This window comes from Monodon monoceros, unplaced genomic scaffold (genome assembly GCF_005190385.1).
Source record: "Monodon monoceros isolate NGI ecotype Baffin Bay Population unplaced genomic scaffold, NGI_Narwhal_1 Super_Scaffold_13, whole genome shotgun sequence".
NCBI lineage: Eukaryota > Metazoa > Chordata > Mammalia > Artiodactyla > Monodontidae > Monodon > Monodon monoceros.
In genome coordinates this window covers 79,847,933-79,869,844 of record NW_021703769.1, presented here as the reverse complement: position 1 = coordinate 79,869,844, position 21,912 = coordinate 79,847,933, and the positions used below count along the sequence as shown (strand labels likewise).

Here is a 21,912-nt window from a genome sequence, read left to right as displayed (position 1 = left end):
CCAACACAGCCAAAAATAAAGAGAAAGACAAATACTCTATGTTATTACTTATATGTGGAGTCTAAAAAATACAACTAGTGAATATAATAGAAAAGAAGCACTCACAGATATAGAGAACAAACTAGTGGTTCCAAGTGGGAGAGGGAAGTGTGGAGGGGCAAGATAGGGGTGGGGGATTAAGAGGTACAAACTACTATGTATAAAATAAATAAGCTACAACAATCTAGTGTGTAACACAGGGAATATAGCCAATATTTTATAATAATTATAAATGGAATATAACCTGTAAAATTGTGAATCACTGTGTTGTACATCTGAAACTTGTATAATTTTGTACCTTAATTGTACCTCAGTTTAAAAAAAGAATAAGCCTTCAAGGATTGTACAGCACAGGGAATATAGCCAATATTTTATAATTTTAAGTGGAGTATAATCTACTTAAAAATTTGAATCACTGTGTTGTACACCTGAAACTAGTAACTCAACTATACATCAATAATAATAATAAATTTAAAAGATGGCAAGTGACTATTCAACAAATAGTTTGAAGGCATTTGGCTGTCCACCTAAATTGTAAAATAACACCACCTCCAAATAAAATTATTCATGGGCTAAAAATAAACCCTCATGAGAGTTAAGCATAAAAAGAAAACTATAAAGTTATTTTTATAATTTGGCCCTCCTAAGCAATACACAAAATCCAGAAACAATAAAAGATTGATAATTTTAACCTTATTGAAAATTAAAATGGGGAGGGAAAAGGGAATGGGCAGGCTGGTGAAAAACAGTAATGTTTTCTACTCTGTGTTTTTTGAATCTTATACAATGAGAACTTACTGGGGACAACGTGGCTTACAAGACTAAAAAAAATGGAAAATTTTGTGAGTAAGTTAACTTCGTGCCATGGCTTTTCATTCATCCATTGATCACCCAGTATTGAGCTCCTCTATGTGTACTTGGACTGTGTGGAGGTTAATAAAAGAGCCACCACCTAGGGCCCACTATCTGTGCAATGGTTGTCCAAGAAGGAAAAGCTCACTCAGTTCAGCTTTCTGGCGTGGGTGGGATTTGATCTGACCCTTGCAAACTGGGGAGAAGATAAGGGTCTTCCAGGCTAGGGAGACTGAGGTCGGCAGCCCCACGTGCCCAGCTGCTTGCCACCAACGCTGGGCTGGGCCTCCTTGAAGTGGGTGAGTTTTGCACAGGCCTCCCCTGTGTCAGGAACAGTAGTGGAGGAAGTGGTGAGAGTGGGTCAGAGTCAGGTTTGGAGATTGGCACACCGAGCCTGAGAGAAGTTCAAAGGGTTGAGAGAATTAATGCTACCTGGGCTGGGAGCAGTGAAGTGACTGGAGGCCCTGCTTATCCAGCCTCTCAGGTGTGGATGGGGTGGTAGAGTTTACTTAAGAGGCTGACTGGCTAACACCACAGGATTAGAAGAGATGCTGAGTCAGGGGCATGTGTGCAGGGCAGGCCTCAGGGGACCACAGCCCTGAGGTGGAGCCACCTTTCAGTTCTCAACACACCCTGGACAGGAGTCCTCAACACAGACCCGTGGCTCTAAGCTTGAGCTCACCAAGCTACTCTCACTCCAGATGCAAGCTCAGCACAGGATGAGACAGGACACAAAGCCTTCTGATCACTTGTCACTGCTTACAGCAGCATGCTAGTCAATTTTCATTCTGTAAACGCACATACACAGGAAAGCAATTTACAGCAACACTTTGCGGGGAAAGATGGCTTGTGTCCGAGAGGTGGGAGTGGTAAGAAGAGGTCAGGTGGTCAGGATGGGAAGCCTTCAGAATTTCCTGATGGGCTGGAGATGCGTGAAGAGTCACAGGTGGCTATGCGCCTTTGGCCTTCGCAGCTAGAAACCAGTTGCCCTCAGCTGTGGGAAGGAAGGCTGCAGATGGGGCAGAGTTCCGTAGGCAAGCCACTGGTCAAGCTGTGCCTGCCCCTTAGGTAGCTCCCCTGCTGGTTCTCCTGCGTACAGGTCTTCCTCTTCCCAAGTTCCACCACTTCCCTACCCCTTAGCTGGGGGTGAGGGGGGTGTCAGAGCCTTCTTCCTAAGGAGGAACCAGGGGGGGCCCTCCCTCCCACAGGAAGGACATCTCAGGTCCCTCTGTGGTGTCTCTTCCCTTCCCCCTCCTGCCCTTCCCCAGAGCCTGCCCAGGGTTGGTACCCTAAGGCAGGGCTGGGAAGGGAACCTGAGCCACCAGCCTGCTCACACTAAAGCACAGCCTGGGGACAGGGAAAACCTTGTCACTGTCACTTTAAGTCTCCTGAGGGAGGGGGTCCTCGACCCTGGATTCACCACCCTGAGGAAGACAGAGAAGGAAGTGGGGCAGGTTTGCGGAGAGCACCAAGCAGCGCTCCTAGGGCCCGCTCACACGTAAAAACTTCCTGCGATGAGACCGGAAACACAGGTGCTGTCCCCACCACGGCAGCCCCCAGAGCCTGGGCCAGAGGGGAGCCATGGACAGGCCCCGGGCCCTGGGCCTGCTCTTGGCGCTGCTGACTCTCTGCATCACTGCTGGTGAGTGGGGGCCAGAGAGAGGCAGAGGCCATGGGGATGGGGCAGAGACCTAGGCCTGGGTCCTAGCTCCTGTGCCCATATCCCACAGGGACTCCTGAGGTGTGGGTGCAGGTTCAGATGGAGGCCACCGAGTCCCCGTCCTTCACTGTCCGCTGTGGATTCCTGGGATCTGGCTCTATCTCCCTGGTGACTATAAGCTACGGGGGCCCCGATGGTGCCGGAGGGACCACGCTGGCTGTGTTGCACCCAAAGTTCGGCACCCAGCGCTGGAACCCTGCCTGCCAGGCCCACTGGGAAACCAGAAAGAGCATCTCCCTCACCTTGGAAGAGTCCGAGGGGAGAAGCTCCAGTCCCAACACCACCTTCTGCTGCAAGTTTACTTCCTTCCCCGAGGGCTCCCAGGAGGCCTGTGGGAACATCTCCCTCAGCCCAGACCAAGGTGGGGCTGATGAGGAGAGGGGGCCCTGGGAGGACAGGGAGGGACTTGGGGGTGCCAGGCACCTAACCGGTGTGTCTCTCTCTGTGCACAGGGCTCCCTGCTCCTACTCCAGCCACCATGCTGCGAGCTGACCTGGCTGGGATCTTGGGGGTTTCGGGGGTCCTTCTCTTTGGCTGCGTCTACCTCCTCTACCTCCTGCGTCGGCAAAGGCACTGGTGAGACCCAGCCCCTGCTGATCCAAATCCCCACGGCACTGGGCCAGCCACATGCTTTGCCTCTGACCCTCCTAACTCTCTCCCAGGTCTGTCATGAAGCTTCAGCCACCCAGCCACAGCAGCCCCCAGACACAGAGGAGAGCAAGTGTGAGGATCGGGGGATGGCTTTGGAGAGGGGAATGGAGGGGGCTGGAGGTGGGGAGCCACGAGGTGGAGCCTCACTTGAGCCTCCTTCCCCGTCTCCCCTGCAGGCAGCCGGCCAAGCCTCCCTGACCTCTCTCCACATCCCCTATGCCACCATCAACACCAGCTACTTCAGCCCGGCAACTCTGCACCGGGTCCTCCCACCCCAGCCCCTACCCAGGTGGGCGCCGCTCCCCAGCCAGAGCCCCGTCCCGTGGGCACCCCTGCTGGCCTCCACTCGCAGCAGCTTCATCTCTGTTGAGAACCGACTCTACGCTCAAGCAGAAAAGGGGCCTCTCCACGCCGGCACCGACCTCATCCCGCTCCCGGACTGTCTGGGGCGCAGAGCCATGGAGGGGCGTTAGAAGTTCGATGAGAGGGACCCCAAGTCCACTATGCCTTTCTCCTCTCCTGGGCCCCTGGAACCCCCTTCTGCTGGGTGTGTGTCCTGGTGGTCCACTGTCTTTGCACAGCTTGTTTTATTCTCAGGCTTCCAGTAAGTGTCTCCACACATACCCCTCCAGGGCCCACTTGCTGTGGATGTGGTCAGCACGAGTGCATGCGTGGGCGCACGTGTATGTATGTGAAGTGACAAAACCCCATCCCGGGTCGTTTCCTGTTTTCAAGTCCCCAGCCCTCCCAGATGAGGTTGATAACTAAACCAACAAGAATGGTTTTTCTGACCTGGGCTTTGGCTGGGCCTTTTTTTCTTTAGGGCGGGGGGTGGTTAAGATGTTAGAGGGGTTTCAACCCCCTGGGATGCAGGGGCCAGGTTAGACCCGGAGGGGGAGGGTGCCTCAGCGTGGGGATCTCTCCTCTGCCTGACAAGAGACAGGGGTGTTCCTGGCCCTGAAGACCTTGCTGAGGGATGCCAAGTGGGAAGACAGGATTGGGGGTCTGGTGGCCCCCAGACAGGATGGCCCATATTCAAATCCCACTATGTCCTAGGACAGCAGCAAGGGCTTCTGGAGCTTCAACCCAGAAAAGTCCCTGGGACAGGGGCTCCCTGAGATGGCCTGGGGGTGGGGCCCTGATGCCCTCCCTCCACAGAGTGGACATTCAGAGGCAGGGGACCCACCTCAGATCTGCCCACAGTGGCTTCCTCCGGCTCCTCTCCTGTTACTAGGGCACCAGGACTACTCCCCACTGGCCAGTCACGGGGAGGCAGAGGCCCGCTCAGACACAGGGACTGAGCCCATGCTCCCCCGCCCACTCGTCTTTCCATCCGGGAGCAGCCCTCCTGTAAACAGGCCCAGCAGCCTGGGCCTCATCGCACCTTTGCCACATGAGACAACATGGTGAGAGAGCTCTGTAAGCTGCAAGGCTCCACAGAACGTGATGGATTCTGGTGACAGGGGGAGGCCTGGGCCTGGAACCAGGCTAAGGCAGCACCCAAACAGGATGAACACTGGGGGGTGGGGGGTGTTGGGGGAGACAGCTGTCGCTCAGCCCCTTCCTTGGTCCTGCATGTGGAAAGTCCCAGGCAGTGCCACCTGCTATCCCAGGAACCATTCCTTCTGCCTGGCTCAGGGAGGGCCTGCCCAGAGGCTATGTTCAACCACAGAATCTTCCAGAAACCCAGCTTACTATTGCAGGCATTGTTCAGACATGGTGCTCTCAGAACCCATCACCATCAAGCCACCAGCTCTATACCACGCAGGAGAGAGGGTGAACCAGACAGGGTGAGGGGGTGGCTAAGGGTCATCAGGCCTGCCTTCCTCAGCCCGTGGGCATCGTCATCTTCTGAGGAGCCCTCAGCACTGGCCTGGGCAGCTCAGTAGTTCCTGCAGGGCTGGGGGTTCAAGGGAGAGAGGTGGGGCTGCAGAAGTCCCCGAGGAAGGTAAAGAGATGTAAGGGAGGGGGTAGCTCAGCGTCAGGCAGCCTTGGGACCACATCAAGACCAAGCACAGGGGTGTGTGGGCAAGGGGGCTCAGGGGAGGCCTTGGAGGAAGCCTCACTTCCCTAGGAAGAGACTATTCATGGGATGGGGGGGCAGCTCTAGGGCTCCCAGGCCCTCAGCCTGGCCACTTGCCCATCAGAGCGTCAGGGGAGAGGCCCCATTCCATCCCCCGCCCCCCACCCCCAACCCCGGGCCTGAGCCCACCTTCCACAAGCTCAGGAGGCCACAGCCCAGCCTGGTCCTGCACTACATGAAACCAGAATCCTCGGGACCCAGGAAGTCTCCGCAGCTGGCCTGGCCCCCACTGCCCAGTCCCAAGTACCAGAACCAGCAGCAGTGAAGGGACCAGCTGAGAGAGCCAAGCTGTGGCCCTGCACCTGGAGGTGTGGCTGCACACGGTCCCCCAGAGCAACATCCAGGCCCCCCCTCAGAACCCAGTCGTGGAGATCATGCTCTGCTGTTCCTTCATTCAACACATGGGGAAACTGAGGCCCAAGAGGGAGAGAACTGGCCCAAGGGGACAGGACTGAACCAGCCCCAGCAGCTCCACGAGGCCTCCAGGACACGCCCTCAGCCAGAATCCCTCAAAAGCCTTGTGCTCTGAGCTGACCGGGCTTGGAATCCCAGGGGCCACTCCCCCGCTGTGGGACCCCCAAGTGGTTTACTTAGTCTCTAAGAGACTCACTTTGCTCCTCACGTAAGGGGAGGTAAGGCCTGAGGGGAGTGTGGAGACTGTAAACCAGGACCAAGTACTAAGCAGCTTGGCACGAAGTATCTTATTCACTACTTTGAAAACACCTACCACTTCGGCGTGTTATAAGCCCATTTGACAGAGCCCAAGGTCACGCAGCTGGGAGGCAGAGATGTTTTTAGTGGGGAGGAGGGGAGGCGTGGCGCCACCAGCCCGCCCCCCACCCGCTCTAAAGGGTCCCACTGCAGCTGGCCCAGGAGCCCACCCCGGAGCCCGGGACCGAGCTCAACACTCCCCAGACCAGCCTCATGACCCTCCCTCCCCGTGACTCCCCCCAGCCTCAGTCAGCTGCTTCTCCCTCCCCACCCCACAGTGGGTCCAGCAGGGGGTCCCTGCGAACGCGCCCCCCCCAGTCTTCTGGCCCTCTGCGGCCCCGGAGCCCTCCTTCTGCCGTCCAGCCCGCACCCACCCTCGGGCTCGCCCCCTGGCCCGACCCTGACACAGTCCCCACTCCCAGCCCACCGGAGCCCTCTGCCGCACCCGGGTCCCGCCGCCTGTCCCCGTGGCCTGAAGCTCCCCATCGGCGCCCCCGCCCGGCCTCCGCAGACCAGCGCCTGCTCCCACGGTAGCCCGCGACGGTCGGCTTTTCTAGGCTTAGGACTCTCGGCTGCCACTGCCCAGTCGTGATGCGCGCCCACACGGAGTGCGGGGCCCTAGGCCTCACGATGACCACCCGCCGGGTGTGTGACCTCGGGTCGCCTGTGCGTCTGGGGAGCCTCACACCCTTGCTGGGTTGGCTGCAGAGGTGGGGCAACGTCACGGCCTCGCCCCCAGTCGGGGCGCCAACCAGCTGGGGCTGACCTTAATGGTGAACGGAGGCACCTGGGGCCTAGGGAGAAGAAATCGGTCCCAGGGGTGTCTGAGGGCTCCGCCAGCAGGACGCAGAAGGAAGGGCTGGGCAGAATGTGCTGGGGGCTGGAAGGGGCCAGAGTTGAGGGGCCAGGAGAGCCTCTTGCCTCCCTCGCCAGCACGGGGACACAAAAAGCACAGGACGCTAGGTCTGTTGGCCCAGCCATGGGCGGGAGCTCTCACCCTCAGGTTCCACTCAAACCCTGGTGGGGGTGGGGGAGCAGTGACACCTGGAATTTCCATAACTGGGCCCTCAAACAGCTTCATTTCAGCATCCATGAAGTGGGTCAGAAAGCTATTTGGATAAAAATAAATAAACAGACATTACAGACTTTAAAAGAAAAAGATCAGGGTGCTCTGAGGAGTAGTAGGCCTCTCTGAGATGACCTTTATTTCCCCAATTTTTTTTATTGCGGCAAAATACACATAAAAATGGTTAAGGTGGTAAATTTTAAGGGACAAAAATTGAAATATAGTTGAGGAACAATATTATGGTAATTCCAGGTGTACTGCATAGTGATTAGACATTTGCATACATTATGAAATGATCAACATGATTAAGTCTAGTAACCATCTGTCTCCAAAGTTATTACAATATTATTGAACCTATTCCTTACGCCGTGTATTACATCCCATGACTTATTTTATAACTGTAGGTTTGTACCTCTTAATCCCCTTCACCTATTTTGCCCCCACCATCCCCTTCTGGTAATCACCCATTTGTTCTCTATCTATGAATCTGTTTTCTTTGTTTTTTTTAAGATTCCCCATATAAAGGGGATCATACAGTATTTGACTTTTTCTGACTTATTTCACTTAGCATAATACCATCTAGATCCACCCATTTTGTCACAAATAGAAATTTTTTTTTGAAATGGCTAATATTCCATTGTATATACATATATATATATATATCATATCTTCCTTATCCATTCATCTTTTTTTTTTTTTTTTTTTGCGGTACGCGGGCCTCTCACTGTTGTGGCCTCTCCCGTTGCGGAGCACAGGCTCCGGACGCGCAGGCTCAGCAGCCATGGCTCACGGGCCCAGCCGCTCCGCGGCATGTGGGATCCTCTCGGACCGGGGCACGAACCTGTGTCCCCTGCATCGCAGGCGGACTCTCAACCACTGCGCCACCAGGGAAGCCCTCCATTCATCTATCGATGAGCATTTAGGTTGCTTCCGGATCTTGGCTACTGTAAATAATGCTGCAGTGAACATTGGGGTGGGTATATTTTTTCAAATTAATGTTTTTATTTTCTTTGGGTAAATACCGAGAAGTAAAAAATTCCTATATCATATGGCAGTTTTTTAATTTTTTGAGGAACCTCCATAATGTTTCCACAGTGGCTGCACCGATTTACATTTCTACCAACAGTGCACAAGTGTTCCCTTTTCCCCACATCTTTAACACTTGTTATTTGTTGTCTTTTTGGTGACAGTCATTTGGACAGGCGTAAGGTGGTATCTCATCGTGGTTTTGATTTGCAAGATGGCATTTAAAATAAAACCTGAACATGAGTGGGGGCTCTCTAGGCAAAGATTGTGGGGAGACCATTCCAGGCAGGAAAAGATATGTACAAAGCCTCCAACGTTAAAAAGAGCTTGGTGTTGGCAAGGCCGAAGGAAGGTCATGAAACAAGTTGAGTGAGAGCAGTAGGCAACGCCCATAAAAAGGGATTTGGGTTTTATTGTAAGGGTAGTAGTCACCCTTGTTGGGTTTTAAGCAGAGAAGTAAGATGATCAGATTTACATTATAAAAACATCAGTCTGGTTCTGGGTAGAGAACACTTGCATGAGAGAGAGGGAGCAAGAGTAGAAGTAAGAACAATTAGGGAGCTACTGCATAATCCAGGCGGGAGATGGGGTGTCTGAGTCAAGGATGGTAAAATGTAGATGGAAAGAAGCGGATGGATTCAAAATGTGTTTTGGAGGCAGAGTTGTTTCTGGCTGTGGGGAGATGGGATCAGGATGGTCTCAGTGGTGAAGCCCAGTTATCCAGCTTGAACAACTAAGTAGGGGGAGATGCCATTCACTGAGATGGAAGACTGACAGCAGCATGTTCCAAGGAAGGGGTGACAAGGGGCCAATAAAAGCTTAAGTTGAGATACCTGAGAACAAACGAGGTGCAGGCATGTCAGTGCCTCCTTAGAGCCCAGGCAGCACCCTAGAAAGGGACAGAAACTATATGCAAAACATCGAAAAGAGAAATCAAAGTTCTAAGTAAATGGAGAGATATACCATGTTTATAGATCAGAAGGCTCATCGTTGCGAGATTAATTCTACCAAATGGATCAAAAGCATCAAAGCATTCTTAATTGATATGCCAGCAGGCTGCATTGTAGAAACTGCCCAGCTGATTTTAAAACTTATATGGAAAAACAAAAGTACTTGGAAAAGCCAAAACAATTTTGAAAAAGAACAAAGTTGGAGACTCATACTATTGAATTCAGAACTTATATAAAGCTAAAGTAATCAAGCCAGTAAGGTATAGGGGTGAAGAATAGATGTAGATCAATGGAAAAGAATAGAGTCTGGAAATACAGGCCCACACGTGTGTGTGTATACACACACACACACACACTCACATATACAGTCGGCCCTCTGCATCTGCAGATTCAACTAACCGTGGATCAAAGATACTTGGAAAAAATTTTTCAGAAAATTTCAAAAAGCAAAAGTTGAATTAGCTACATGCCGGCAACGATTTATATAGCATTTACATTGTATGAGGTTTTATAAGTAATCTAGAGATGATTTAAAGTATACAGGAGGGTTTGTTATTGTAGGTCTTCTCCTTCTCTTGTGTTTCCTGCCTAGAGAAGTTCCTTTAGCATTTGTTGTAAAGCTGGTTTGGTGGTGCTGAATTTTCTTAGCTTTTGCTTGTCCGTAAAGGTTTTAATTTCTTCATCGAATCTGAATGAGATCCTTTCTGGGTGGAGTAATCTTGGTTGTAGGTTTTTCCCTTTCATCACTTTAAATATGTCCTGCCACTCCCTTCTGGCTTGCAGAGTTTCTGCTGAAAGATCAGCTGTTAACCTTATGGGGATTCCCTTGTATGTTATTTGTTATTTTTCCCTTGCTGCTTTTAATATTTTTTTCTTTGTATTTAATTTTTGATAGCTTGATTAATATGTGTCTTGGTGTGTTTCTCCTTGGATTTATCCTGTATGGGACTCTCTGTGCTTCCTGGGCTTGATTAACAATTTCCTTTCCCATATTAGGGAAGTTTTTGACTATAATCTCTTCAAATATTTTCTCAGTCCCTTTCTTTTTCTCTTCTTCTTCTGGGACCCCTATAATTAGCATGTTGGTGCGTTTAATGTTGTTCCTTAAAAAACTAGAAATAGAACTACCATACAACCCAGCAATCCCACTACTGGGCATATACCCTGAGAAAACCAAAATTCAAAAAGAGTCATGTACCAAAATGTTCATTGCAGCACTATTTACAATAGCCAGGACATGGAAGCAAACTAAGTGTCCATCAACAGATGAATGGATAAAGATGTGGCACATATATACAGTGGAATATTACTCAGCCATAAAAAGAAACAAAACTGAGTTATTTGTAGTGAGGTGGATGGACCTAGAGTCTGTCATACAGAGTGAAGTAAGTCAGAAAGAGAAAAACAAATACCGTATGCTAACACATATATATGGAATCTGAAAAAAAAAAAAGGTCATGAAGAACCTAGGGGCAGGACGGGAATAAAGACACAGACCTACTAGAGAATGGACTTGAGGACACGAGGAGGGGGAAGGGTAAGCTGCGACAAAGTGAGAGAGTGGCATGGACATATATACACTACCAAATGTAAAACCGATAGCTAGTGGGAAGCAGCCGCATAGCACAGGGAGATCAGCTCGGTGCTTTGTGACCACCTAGAGGGGTGGGATAGGGAGGATGGGAGGGAGGGAGATGCAAGAGGGAAGAGATATGGGAACATATGTATATGTATAGCTGATTCACTTTGTTATACAGCAGAAACTAACACACCATTGTAAAGCAATTATATTCCAATAAATATGTTTAAAAAAAAAAGTATATGGGGGGAGGTGGCCAAGACAGTGAAGAAGGAAGACCCTGAACTCACCTCTTCCCACAAATACACCAACATTAAAAGTACCTACCGAGCCACTATCTATGAGAATGACCTGAAGACTAGCAGAAAAGATTTCCCACAACTAGACAAAGAAGGAACCACAATGAGATGGGTGGGAGAGGCAGAAACGCAGTATAGTCAGGACCCACTCCCCCGGGTTGGCAACCCACAAACAGGAGGAATATCACAATCCTAGAGATTCTCTCCAAGGAGTAAGAGGTCCAAGCCCCACATCAAGCTTCCCAATCCCAGACGTCCTGCACTGGGAAGACAAGACCCCAGAACATCTGGCTTTGAAAACCAGTGGGGCTTATGTTCAGGAGAGCAAGAGGGCTATTAGAGGGCAAATGGAAAACCTCACACACTCTGAGTCCCAGCAGAGAGGCAGTAGCTTGAGAGGAACCTGGGTCGGTCTCACTTGCTGATATTGGAGAGCAGCCTAGAGAGGCAGAAGGCAACTGGGCTCCCCCTGGGGACAGAGATGCTGGCAACAGCCATTTTTGGAGCTCATTCTACCATGATAACACCTGCACTGGTAAGCACCATTTTGGAATCCTCCCTCTAGCCTAGTAGCGCTGGGGACAAGGCCCTGCCCACCAATGGGAATAGGCCAGCAGCAGCCTCATGCCCCACCCCAGGCTGCACAGCCAACCAGAGTGGAAGTCTACCCCACCCTCCAGTGGGCCCACAGCCACCACACAGGGCATGGCCTTGTAGCCAACTGGGCCAGGGGCCAACCCCACCTACCGGCACACCCATAGTAGTCAGTCCTGCTGTAGTGGGAGTGCCCATGCCGCACACATAGGAGGCACCCCTAGAGCATACAGCTCTGGTGACCAGAGGGGAGCATCCTACTGGGCCCCATAGAACATCTCCTACATAGGGCCACTTCTCCAAGATTGGAAATGGTAACTGACTTACATAATACACAGAAATAAACACAGAGAATTGGGCAAAATGAGGAGATAAAGTGTTACAAATGAAGGAACAAGACTTAACCTTAGAAAAAGAACTAAATGAAGTGGAGATAAGCAATCTACCTGAAAGCATTCATGGTAATGATCATAAAGATGTTTACTGAACTTGGGAGAAGAATGGATGAACACCATGAGAATTTCAACAAGAGTTAGAAAATATAAAGAACCAAACAGGGCTTCCCTGGTGGCACAGTGGTTAAGAATCCGCTTTGCAATGTGAGGGACATGGGTTCGATCCCTGGTCTGGGAAGATCCCACATGCTGCGGAGCAACTAAGCCCGTGCACCACAACTACTGAGCCTGAGCTCTAGAGCTCGTGAGCCACAATTACTGAGCCTGTAAGCCACAACTACTGAAGCCCGAGCACCTAGAGCCCATGCTCCGCAAAAAGAGAAGCCACCACAATGAAAACTCCATGCATCACAAGGAAGAGTAGCCCCTACTCGCTACAGCTAGAGAAAGCCCACATGCAAAAATGAAGACCCAATGCAGCCAAAAATAAAATAAATTTTAGAAAAAAGAACCAAACAGAGCTGAAGAATACAATAACTGAAATAAAGAATACACTAGAAGGAATCAATAGATTTGATGATACAGAGGAATGAGTCAGCAATCTAGAAGACAGAGTAGTGGAAATCACCCAAGATGAACAAAAAAGAAAAGGAAGAAAAAACCTTTCTTTTCTTTTCCTCTTTCTCTCTCTCTCTCTCTCTCTCTCACTCACTCACTCACTCTCACACACTCTCTCTCTCTCTCTTTCTCTCCCTCTCTCTCTCTCTGAAGCTTGCAGGATCTTAGTTCTCTGACCAGGGATGGAACCCATGCCCCCTGCAATGGAAGTGTGGAATCCTAACACTGGACTGCCAGGGAATTCCCAGAAAAAAAACATTTTAAATGAAGACAGTTTAAGAGACCTCTAGGACAATGTCAAGTACACTACCATTCCCATTATACAGGGTCGCAGGAGAAGAGAGAGAGATCAGGGCAGAGAACTTATTTGAAGACATAATAGCTGAAAACTTTCATAATCTGGTAAAGGAAACAGACATCCAGGCCCAGGAAGCACAGAGTCCCAAACAAGACCAAAGAGGTCCACACCGAGACACATTACGATGAAAATGGCAAAAATTAAAGAGAGGATCTTAAGAATGGCAAAAGATGGGGCTTCCCTGGTGGCGCAGTGGTTAAGAATCCGCCTGCCAGTGCAGCAGACATGGGTCTGAACCGTGGTCTGGGAAGATCCCACGTGCCGCGGAGCAACTAAGCCTGTGCACCACAACTACTGAGCCTGTGCTCTAGAGCCCGCAAGCCACAACTGCTGAAGCCCACGCACCTAGAGCCCGTGCTCTGCAACAAGAGAAGCCACCGCAATGAGAAGCCCGCATACCACAATGAAGAGTAGTCCCCGGGCTTCCCTGGTGGCGCAGTGGTTGAGAGTCCGCCTGCCGATGCAGGGGACGCGGGTTCGTGCCCCGGTCCGGGAGGATCCCACATGCCGCAGAGCACGTACCACAAAAAAAAAAAAAAAAAAAAAAAGAGTAGCCCCCGCTCAACACAACTAGAGAAAGCCCACATGCAGGAATGAAGACCCAAGCAGCCAAAAATAAGTAAATAAAATAAATAAATTTATTTAAAAAAAGAAAAAGACTGGCAAGAGAAAAGCAGCTTGTTACAGACAAGGGAACTCTCATAAGGCCATCAGCTGACCTTTGCAGGCCAGAAGGGAGTGGCAGGATACATTCAAAAGGATGAAAGGAAAAATTCTACAACCAAGAATACTCTACCCAGCAAGGTTATCATTCAGATTTGAAGGAGAGATAAGAGTCTTACAGACAAGCAAAAGCTATTGATAAAAGAGTTCAGCACCATGAAACTAACTTTACCAAGGTTAACAAGGGATTTCTCTAAGCAAAAAAGAAAAAAAGGAAAAAAGTCACAATTAAAAAGATGAAAATTATAATATCTTACTGGTAAAGGCAAACATACAGTAAAGGGAGTAGGTAAACCACTTACAAAGCTAGAAGGAAGGTTAAAGACAGAAGTAGTAAAATCATTTATATCCACAATAAGTAGTTAAGGGATATACAAAATGTGTAAGATATGATGTCAACAGTATTAAACATTGAGGGGGGGAGTATAAAATGCAGGATTGTTAGAATACACTCAAACTTAAGAGATCAATTTAAAATAAATCATACATACATATGTTGTTATATATGAACCTCAAGGTAACCACAAAACAAAAATCAATAATAGATAACACACACAAAAAGATCAAGGAATCCAAACATAAACACTAAAGAGAGTCATAAAATCACAAGGGAAGAGAGCAAAAGAAGAAAGGAACAAAAAAGAACTACAAAAATAACCAGAAAACAATGAACAAAATGGCAATAAGTGCATACCTATCAACATTTACTTTAAATGTCAATGTACTAAACGCTCTAATCACGAGTGGCTGAATGGATAAAAGCCAAGACCCCTATATATGTCACCTACAAGAGACGCACTTCAGATCTAAAGACACAAACAGATTGAAAGTAAGGGGATGGAAAAAGATATTCCATGCAAATGGAAACAAAAAGAAAGCTAGGGTAGCAATACTTGTATCAGGCAAAATAAACTTTAGAACAAAAACTGTAACAAGAGATAATATTACATCATGATAAAGGGATCAATCCAACAAGAATATATAACAGTTGTACATACATATGCACCCAACACAGAAGCATCTAAATACATAAAGCAAACATTAGTAAACATAAAAGGGAAGACTAATATCAAGATGGTGGAGTAGGATGCAGAACTCACCTTCCACAAACACTGCATCTACATGGGGAGAAATTCTCACCAAAAACTAACTGGAGACTGGCAGAAAGACTCTTATATAACCAAAGCTGTAAGAATCATCCACACAGAATTGGGTAGGAAGGGAAGAGAAGCTATCAGGTCGGGACCTGTGTCCCTGGGAGGGGACACAAAAGAGGAGGGGGATCCACGCAGGGGAGTGAATGGTTCAAGCCACATACTGGGCACCCCAGCCCTGGGGACCAACACTGGGAAGACAAGTCTTCTTAGCTACTTAGAAAATCAGTGTGACTACAGGTGGGCTGTAGGGCTGTACGAAACTTAGACTCCTCTTGTGAAGAATGCATACACACTTGCTTGCTCCCAAAACAAGGCAGAGAAAGCACATTGAGACTATCAATACACGGGACTCTAGCCAGTTTCCCATGGCCACCCCAGAGTGGGCTCCAGCCTGAGGTGAATGTCTGCACCAGTCCTGCTTGCTACATGGTACAGCTCCACACTAGAGTGAAGGCTGCAGTGGCCGAGGGGAGTGCTCAGTTGTGAGAGGCAGAACCAACCCAGAACCAGGACAGCATCTGAATGGGTCAAGGGCAGCCATGACTGGGGCTTACAGAGGCAGCACATCAGAATCGGTCTGGGACTATGACTGGGCCCAGGGTTGCCACAGCTCATGCCCAGATCCATTCTGAGCACCTGCTCCAGGCCCTCTAGTTCCGGTGCTGCCACACTCTGGGCAAGGGTGCTAGTGCTGGGAGGAGAGAGAGCACACACTTAGAGGGAACAGGGCCAGCTCGTACCAACCTTCAGGGCTTCTGCTCCAGCAACTTGGGGCACACTCCTGCCCCTAATAGGGTGGTGTTGGACCATGAGCAGAAAAGAAGCCCTGGCTCACATCTGGATCAGGCTCTAGCCCCTCTATCTTCAGTCTCACTTTCTACCAAGGTGATAGTTGCAAGCACACCCTGGTGAAAATGTGACTCGTGCTCATGTCAGATGCAGCTCTCCCACCAAAGCCACTGAGTACGTGCAGACTGTACAGGAATATTCCAACACAAGGACACTCCTTCAAGATTGCAATAGATAACTGTTTCAGGCAAGTTCATAGAGACAGAGAAAGTTAAGCAAAATAAGACAGAGGAATTTGTTTCAATTAAAAAAGAGAGAGAGAGAAACCCTGAAAAGACAACTAATGCAACACTTTACCAGATAAAGAGTTCAAAGCATTATTAATAAGAATGCTAACTGAATTAGGGAAAAGAATAGATGAAAACAGTGTGAATTTTAACAAGGAACTAGAAAATATAAAAAAGAACCAGTCAGAATTGAGGAATAATTGAAATGAAAAACACACTAGAAGGAATTAACACATATTAGGTGATACAGAAGGATGCATCAGTGACCTGGAAGATAGAATAATGGAAACCACCCAATCAGAACAGCAAAAAGGAAAACAAAATTTTAAAATGAGAGCAGTTAAAGAGTCTATGGGACAACAACAAGTGTACCAACATTCACGTTATAGGGCTCCCAGAAGGAGAAGAGAGAAAGAGGTCAAAAATATATTTGATGAAATTATGGCTGAAAACTTCCCAAATTTGAAGAAGGAAATAGAGAACAAGGTACAGGAAGAACAAACGGTCCCAAACAAGATGAACCCAAACAGACCCATACCAAGATATATCATAATTAAAATGGCAAAATTAAAGAGAGAACTCTAAAGGCAGCAACAGGAAAAACAAAGACTAAAATACAAGGAATCCCTATAAGGCTATCAGCTGATTTTTCTGCAGACATTTTGCAGGCTAGAAGGAAGTAGCATGATATATTTAAAGTGCTGAAAGGAAAAAACCTGCTAACTAGGATATCTATACAGAAAGATTATCATTTAGAATTGAAGGAGAGATTTTAAAAAACGTTTCAGACAGCAAAAAACTATAAAAGTTCATTGATAGTAAACCTACCCTAAAAGAAATGTTAAAGGATCTTCTCTAAGTGGAAAAGAAAAGACTATAACAAGAAGTATCTATAAAAATGGAAAAATCTAGCTAGTAAAGGCAAATATATAGTAAAGGCTGAGGATCAATCACTTACATAAGCTAGTACAAAGATTAAAGGAAAAAACATTGTAAAATCAACTATAATTACAATAAACAGTAAAGAGCTAAACATGAAGATATAAAATATGACATCAAAAACAAAATGTGGGTGGGGGGATTTTTAAAATGTAGATCTTTTAGAATTCATTTGAACTTAAATGACTACCAGTTTAAAACAAGTAAATATAGTTATAGGTCAACATATATGAACCCTGCAGTAACCACAAGTCAAAAATCTACAATAGATATATAAAACTAGAGAGAAAGTAACACAACCACACCACTAAAGAAAACCAAACCAAAGGGGGAAGAAACGAAAAGAAGAACAGAGAAGAACTACAAAAACAACCAGAAAACAAGTAACAAATGGCGATAAGTACATACATATCAAAAATCACTTTAAATATCAATGGACTAAATGCTCCAATAAAAAGACAGAGTGGCTGATTAGATTTAAAAAGACTCATCTATATGCTCTTTACAAGAGACACACTTCAGAGCTGAAAACACACAGACTGAGAGTGAGGGAATGGAAAAAGTGTATTTCAAGCAAATGGAAATGACATGAAGGTAGGGTAGCAATACTCAGACAAAATAAATTTTAAAACAAAGTCTATAACAAAAGACAAAGAAGGGCATTATATAGTGATAAAGGGATCAATACAAGAGAATATAACACTCATTAACATATATCCACATAATACAAGAGCACCTAATTATATAATGCAAATATTAACAAACATAAGGGGAGATATTGAAAATACAATAATAGTAGGAGACTTTAACACCTCACATCAATGGACATTCTGTCCAAACAGAAAAATCAATAAGGAAACGATGGTCTTAAATGACACCTTACACCAGTTAGACTTCATAAATATCTATAGGACATTCCATCCCCAAATAGCAGAATACACATTCTTTTCAAGTGCACATGAAACATTCTCCAGGGTAGATCACACTCTAGGCCACAAAAAAGGGTCAACAAATTTAAGAGGATAAAAATTACATCCAGCATTTTTTCCAACCACAAAGGTATGAAACTAGAAAACAACTACAGGAAGAAAAATGGGAAAAGCACAAACACATGGAGACTAACCAACATGCCACAAAACAAAACAAAACAAAAAAATGGGTTGATGAAGAAATCAAAGGGGAAACCAGAAAATACCTCCAGACAAATGAAAAGGGAAATACAACTTTCCATAATCTATGGGTTGCAGCAAAAGCAGTTCTAAAAAGAAAGTTTATAGCTTTGCAGGCCTACCTCAGGAAACAAGCAGGGGCTTCCCTGGTGGCGCAGTGGTTGAGAGTCCGCCTGCCGATGCAGGGGACACAGGTTCGTGCCCTGGTCCGGGAAGATCCCATATGCCGCAGAGCGGCTGGGCCTGTGAGCCATGGCTGCTGAGCCTGTGCGTCCGGAGCCTGTGCTCCGCAACGGGAGAAAGCCACAACAGTGAGAGGCCCGTGTACCGCAAAAAAAAAAAAAAAGAAAAAAAGAAACAAGCAAACTCTCAAACAACCTAACTTACCATCCAAAGGAATTATAATAAGAACAAACATAGCCCAAAGTCAGCAGAAAGAAGGAAATGAAGACCAGAGAGGAAATAGAGACCAAAAAAAAAAGAAAAGAAAAGATGAAACCAAGAGGTGTTTTTTTTTGAAAGACAAACAGAATTGATAAGCCTTTACCCAGGCTCATCAAGAAAAAGAGAGGACCTAATAAACAAAATAAGAAATGAAAGAGGAGAAATAACAACCAATATCACAGAGATACAAAAAAAAAATCGTAAGTGAATACTATGAACAGTTATATGCCCACAAATTGGACAACCTAGAAGAAATGGACAAATTTCTAGAAACATACAACCTCCCAAGACTGAATCAGGAAGAAATAGACAATCTGAACAGAACAATCACTAGTAATGAAACTGAGTTTGTAGTGAAATTGAGTTTGTAATTAAAAAAAAAATCCCATCAAACAAAAGTCCAGAACCAGACAGCTTCACAGGGAAATTCTACCAGACATATAAAGAAGAGCTAATTCTTATCCTTCTCAAACTGTTCCCAAAAATTGAAGAGGAGGGAACACTCCCAAATTCATTCTAGGAGGCCACTATTTCCCTGATACCAAAATCAGAAAAAGACACTACAAAAGAAAATTACAGGACAATATCTCTGATTGATATAGGTGCAAAAATCCTCAACAAAATATTAGCAAGCCAAATTCAACGATATATAAAAAGGATACACCATGATCAAGTGAGATTTATGCCAGTGATGCAAGGGTGGCTCAATACCTACAAAAAATCAATGTGATACATTACACTATTTAAAAAAAAAAAAGGGAAGGATAAAAATTACATGACCATCTCAATAGATGAAGAAAAAAATTTGACAAAATTCAACATCCATTCATATAAAATCTCTCAAAGTTGGTATAGAGGGAACATATCTCAACATAATAAAAGCCATTTATGAGAAAACTACAGCTAATATCCTACTCAGTGGTAAAAAGCTGAAAGCTTTTCTTTTAAAATTAAGAAAAGAGGAGGATGCCCACACTTGCCACTTATATTTAACATAATGTTGGAAATCCTAGCCATAGTAATCAGACAAGAAAAAGAAAAGGCATCCACAACTAGAGATTATCATAGTAAGTGAAGTAAGTCAGAAAGAGAAAGACAAATACCATATGATATCACTTATATGTGGAATCTAAAATATGACACAAATGAACCTATTTATGAAACAGAAATAGAATCAGGGACATAGAGAATAGACTGGTGGTTGCCAAGGGGTAGGAAAGGGTTGGATTGGCAGTTTGGAATTAGCAGATGCAAACTGGTATATATAGAATGGGTAAACAAGGTCCTACCGTATAGCACAGGGAACTATATTCACTATCCTCTGATAAACCATAATGGAAAAAACATGAAAAAGAATGTATATATATGTATAACTGAGTCACTTTGCTATACAGCAGTAATTAACACAACACTGCAATTCAACTATACTTCAATTAAAAATATTTTTTTTAAAGGCATCCAAATTGTAAGGGAAGAAATAAAACTGTCACTTATTTGCATATGACATGATACTATATATAGAAAACCCTAAAGTCTCCAAAAAACTATTAGAACTAATAAATAAATTCAATAATGTTGTGGAACACAAGATTAATATTCAGAAATCTGTTGCTTTCCTATACACTGATAATGAACTATGAGAAAGAGAAAGCAAGAAAACAAGTCTGTTTAAAATCACATCAAAAAGAATAGGTGGAATAAAATTAACCAAGGAGGTGAAAGACCTACACTCTGAAAACTATAAAACACAGATAAAGGATACAGAAGGTGATACAAAGAAATGGGAAGATATCCCATGTTCATATACTGGAAGAATATTGTTAATATGTCCATAATAGCAAGGAAATCTACAGATTTAATGCAATCCCTATCAAAATACCCATGACATTTTCCACAGAACTAGAAAAAAGAATCCTAAAATTTATATGGAACCACAAAAGACCCCAAATTGCTAAAGCAATCTTGAAGAAAAAGAAGAAAGCTGGATGTATTACACCCTCTGACTTCAGACTATACTTCAAAGCTAAAGTAGTCAAAACAGCATGGTACTGGCCCAAAAACATACACATTGATCAATGGAACAGAATAGAGAGCTCATAAGTAAACCCACGCAATTATGGTCAACTAATCTGTGACAAAGGAGGCAAGAATATACAATGGAGAGAAGACAGTCTGTTCAATAATTTTACTGGGAAAACTGGACAGCTGCACGCAAAAGAATAAAACTAGAACAATTTATCATACCATTTACAAAAATAAACTCAAAATGGACTAAAGACCTGTATGTAAGACCTGAAACTATAAAACTCCCAGAAGAAAACATAGGTAGGACACTTTTTTTTTTTTTTTTTTGCGGTACGCGGGCCTCTCACTGCTGTGGCCTCTCCCGTTGCGGAGCACAGGCTCCGGACGCGCAGGCTTAGCAGCCATGGCTCACGGGCCCAGCCGCTCCGCGGCATGTGGGATCTTCCCGGACTGGGGCACAAACCCGTGTCCCCTGCATCGGCAGGCAGACTCTCAACCACTGTGCCACCAGGGAAGCCCCGGTAGGACACTTTTTGACATAAATTGTAGCAATATTTTTTGGATCAGTCTCCTGAGGCAAAGGAAACAAAAACAAAAATAAACAAATGGGACTAATTAAATTTAAAAGTTTTTGCACACTAAAGTAAACCACCATCAACAAAAATAGCTTACTGAATGGGGGAAAATATTTGCAAATGGCATGACTGATAAGGGGTTAATATCTAAAATATATCAACAGCTCATACAACTCAGTATCATAAAAACAAGCAACCTGGCAAGAAGGTTGTTTGTTAAATAATGGTCAGAAGACCTGAACAGACATATCTCCAAAGAAGGTATACACTGGCCAATAGGAACATGAAAAGATGCTCAACGTAGCTAATCAGAGAAGTGCAATAAAAACCACAATATCACCTCACACCTCACAAAAGAAGTCTCAATAAATTTAAGAAGATTGAAATCATATCAAGCATCTTTTCCGAACACAAGGGTATGAAACTAGAAATCAACTATAAGAAAAAAACTACAAAAAACAAACACGTGGAGGGTAAACAATAGGTTACAAAACAGTAGGTCACTGATGATATCAAAGAGTAATCACAAAATACCTGGAGACAAATAAAAATGGAAACACAGCAATCCAAAATACACAGGACACAGCAAAAGCACATCTAAGAGGGAAGTTTATAGCAATACAAGCCTACCTCAGAAAACAAGAAAAAGCTCAAATAAACAATTTAACCTTACACCTAAAGGAACTAAAAAAAGAAGAACATGAAAACTCAAAGTTAGTAGAATAAAAGAAATAAAGATCAGAGCAGAAGTAGATGAAATTGAGACTTTAAAAAAATAAAAAAGAACCAAAAAGAGCTAGTTTTTTGAAAAGACAAAAAATTGATAAGACATTAGCCAGTCTCCTTAAGGAAAAAAGAGGGCC

The 21,912-nt window shown here is 45.5% G+C and overlaps 1 protein-coding gene across 1 annotated transcript; it reads left to right on the top strand.

Annotated features, from left to right (window-relative positions):
• Positions 1-777: 777 nt before the first annotated feature.
• Positions 778-4,053, top strand: PVRIG (PVR related immunoglobulin domain containing). The gene is made up of 5 exons (XM_029220354.1): positions 778-2,533; positions 2,622-2,972; positions 3,064-3,187; positions 3,274-3,334; positions 3,439-4,053. The coding sequence occupies exons 1-5, from the start codon at positions 2,473-2,475 to the stop codon at positions 3,733-3,735; spliced, it is 894 nt and encodes a 297-aa protein (XP_029076187.1). The 5' UTR covers positions 778-2,472; the 3' UTR covers positions 3,736-4,053.
• The last annotated feature ends 17,859 nt before the right edge of the window (positions 4,054-21,912 follow it).

Bases quoted from the DNA above. Each gene is read 5' to 3' on its own strand.
- PVRIG (XM_029220354.1), top strand. From the start codon at position 2,473: ATGGACAGGCCCCGGGCCCTGGGCCTGCTCTTGGCGCTGCTGACTCTC. The intron at 2,534-2,621 runs GTGAGTGGGGGC...CATATCCCACAG, and splicing joins GACTCTCTGCATCACTGCTG to GGACTCCTGAGGTGTGGGTG. The intron at 2,973-3,063 runs GTGGGGCTGATG...CTCTGTGCACAG, and splicing joins CTCCCTCAGCCCAGACCAAG to GGCTCCCTGCTCCTACTCCA.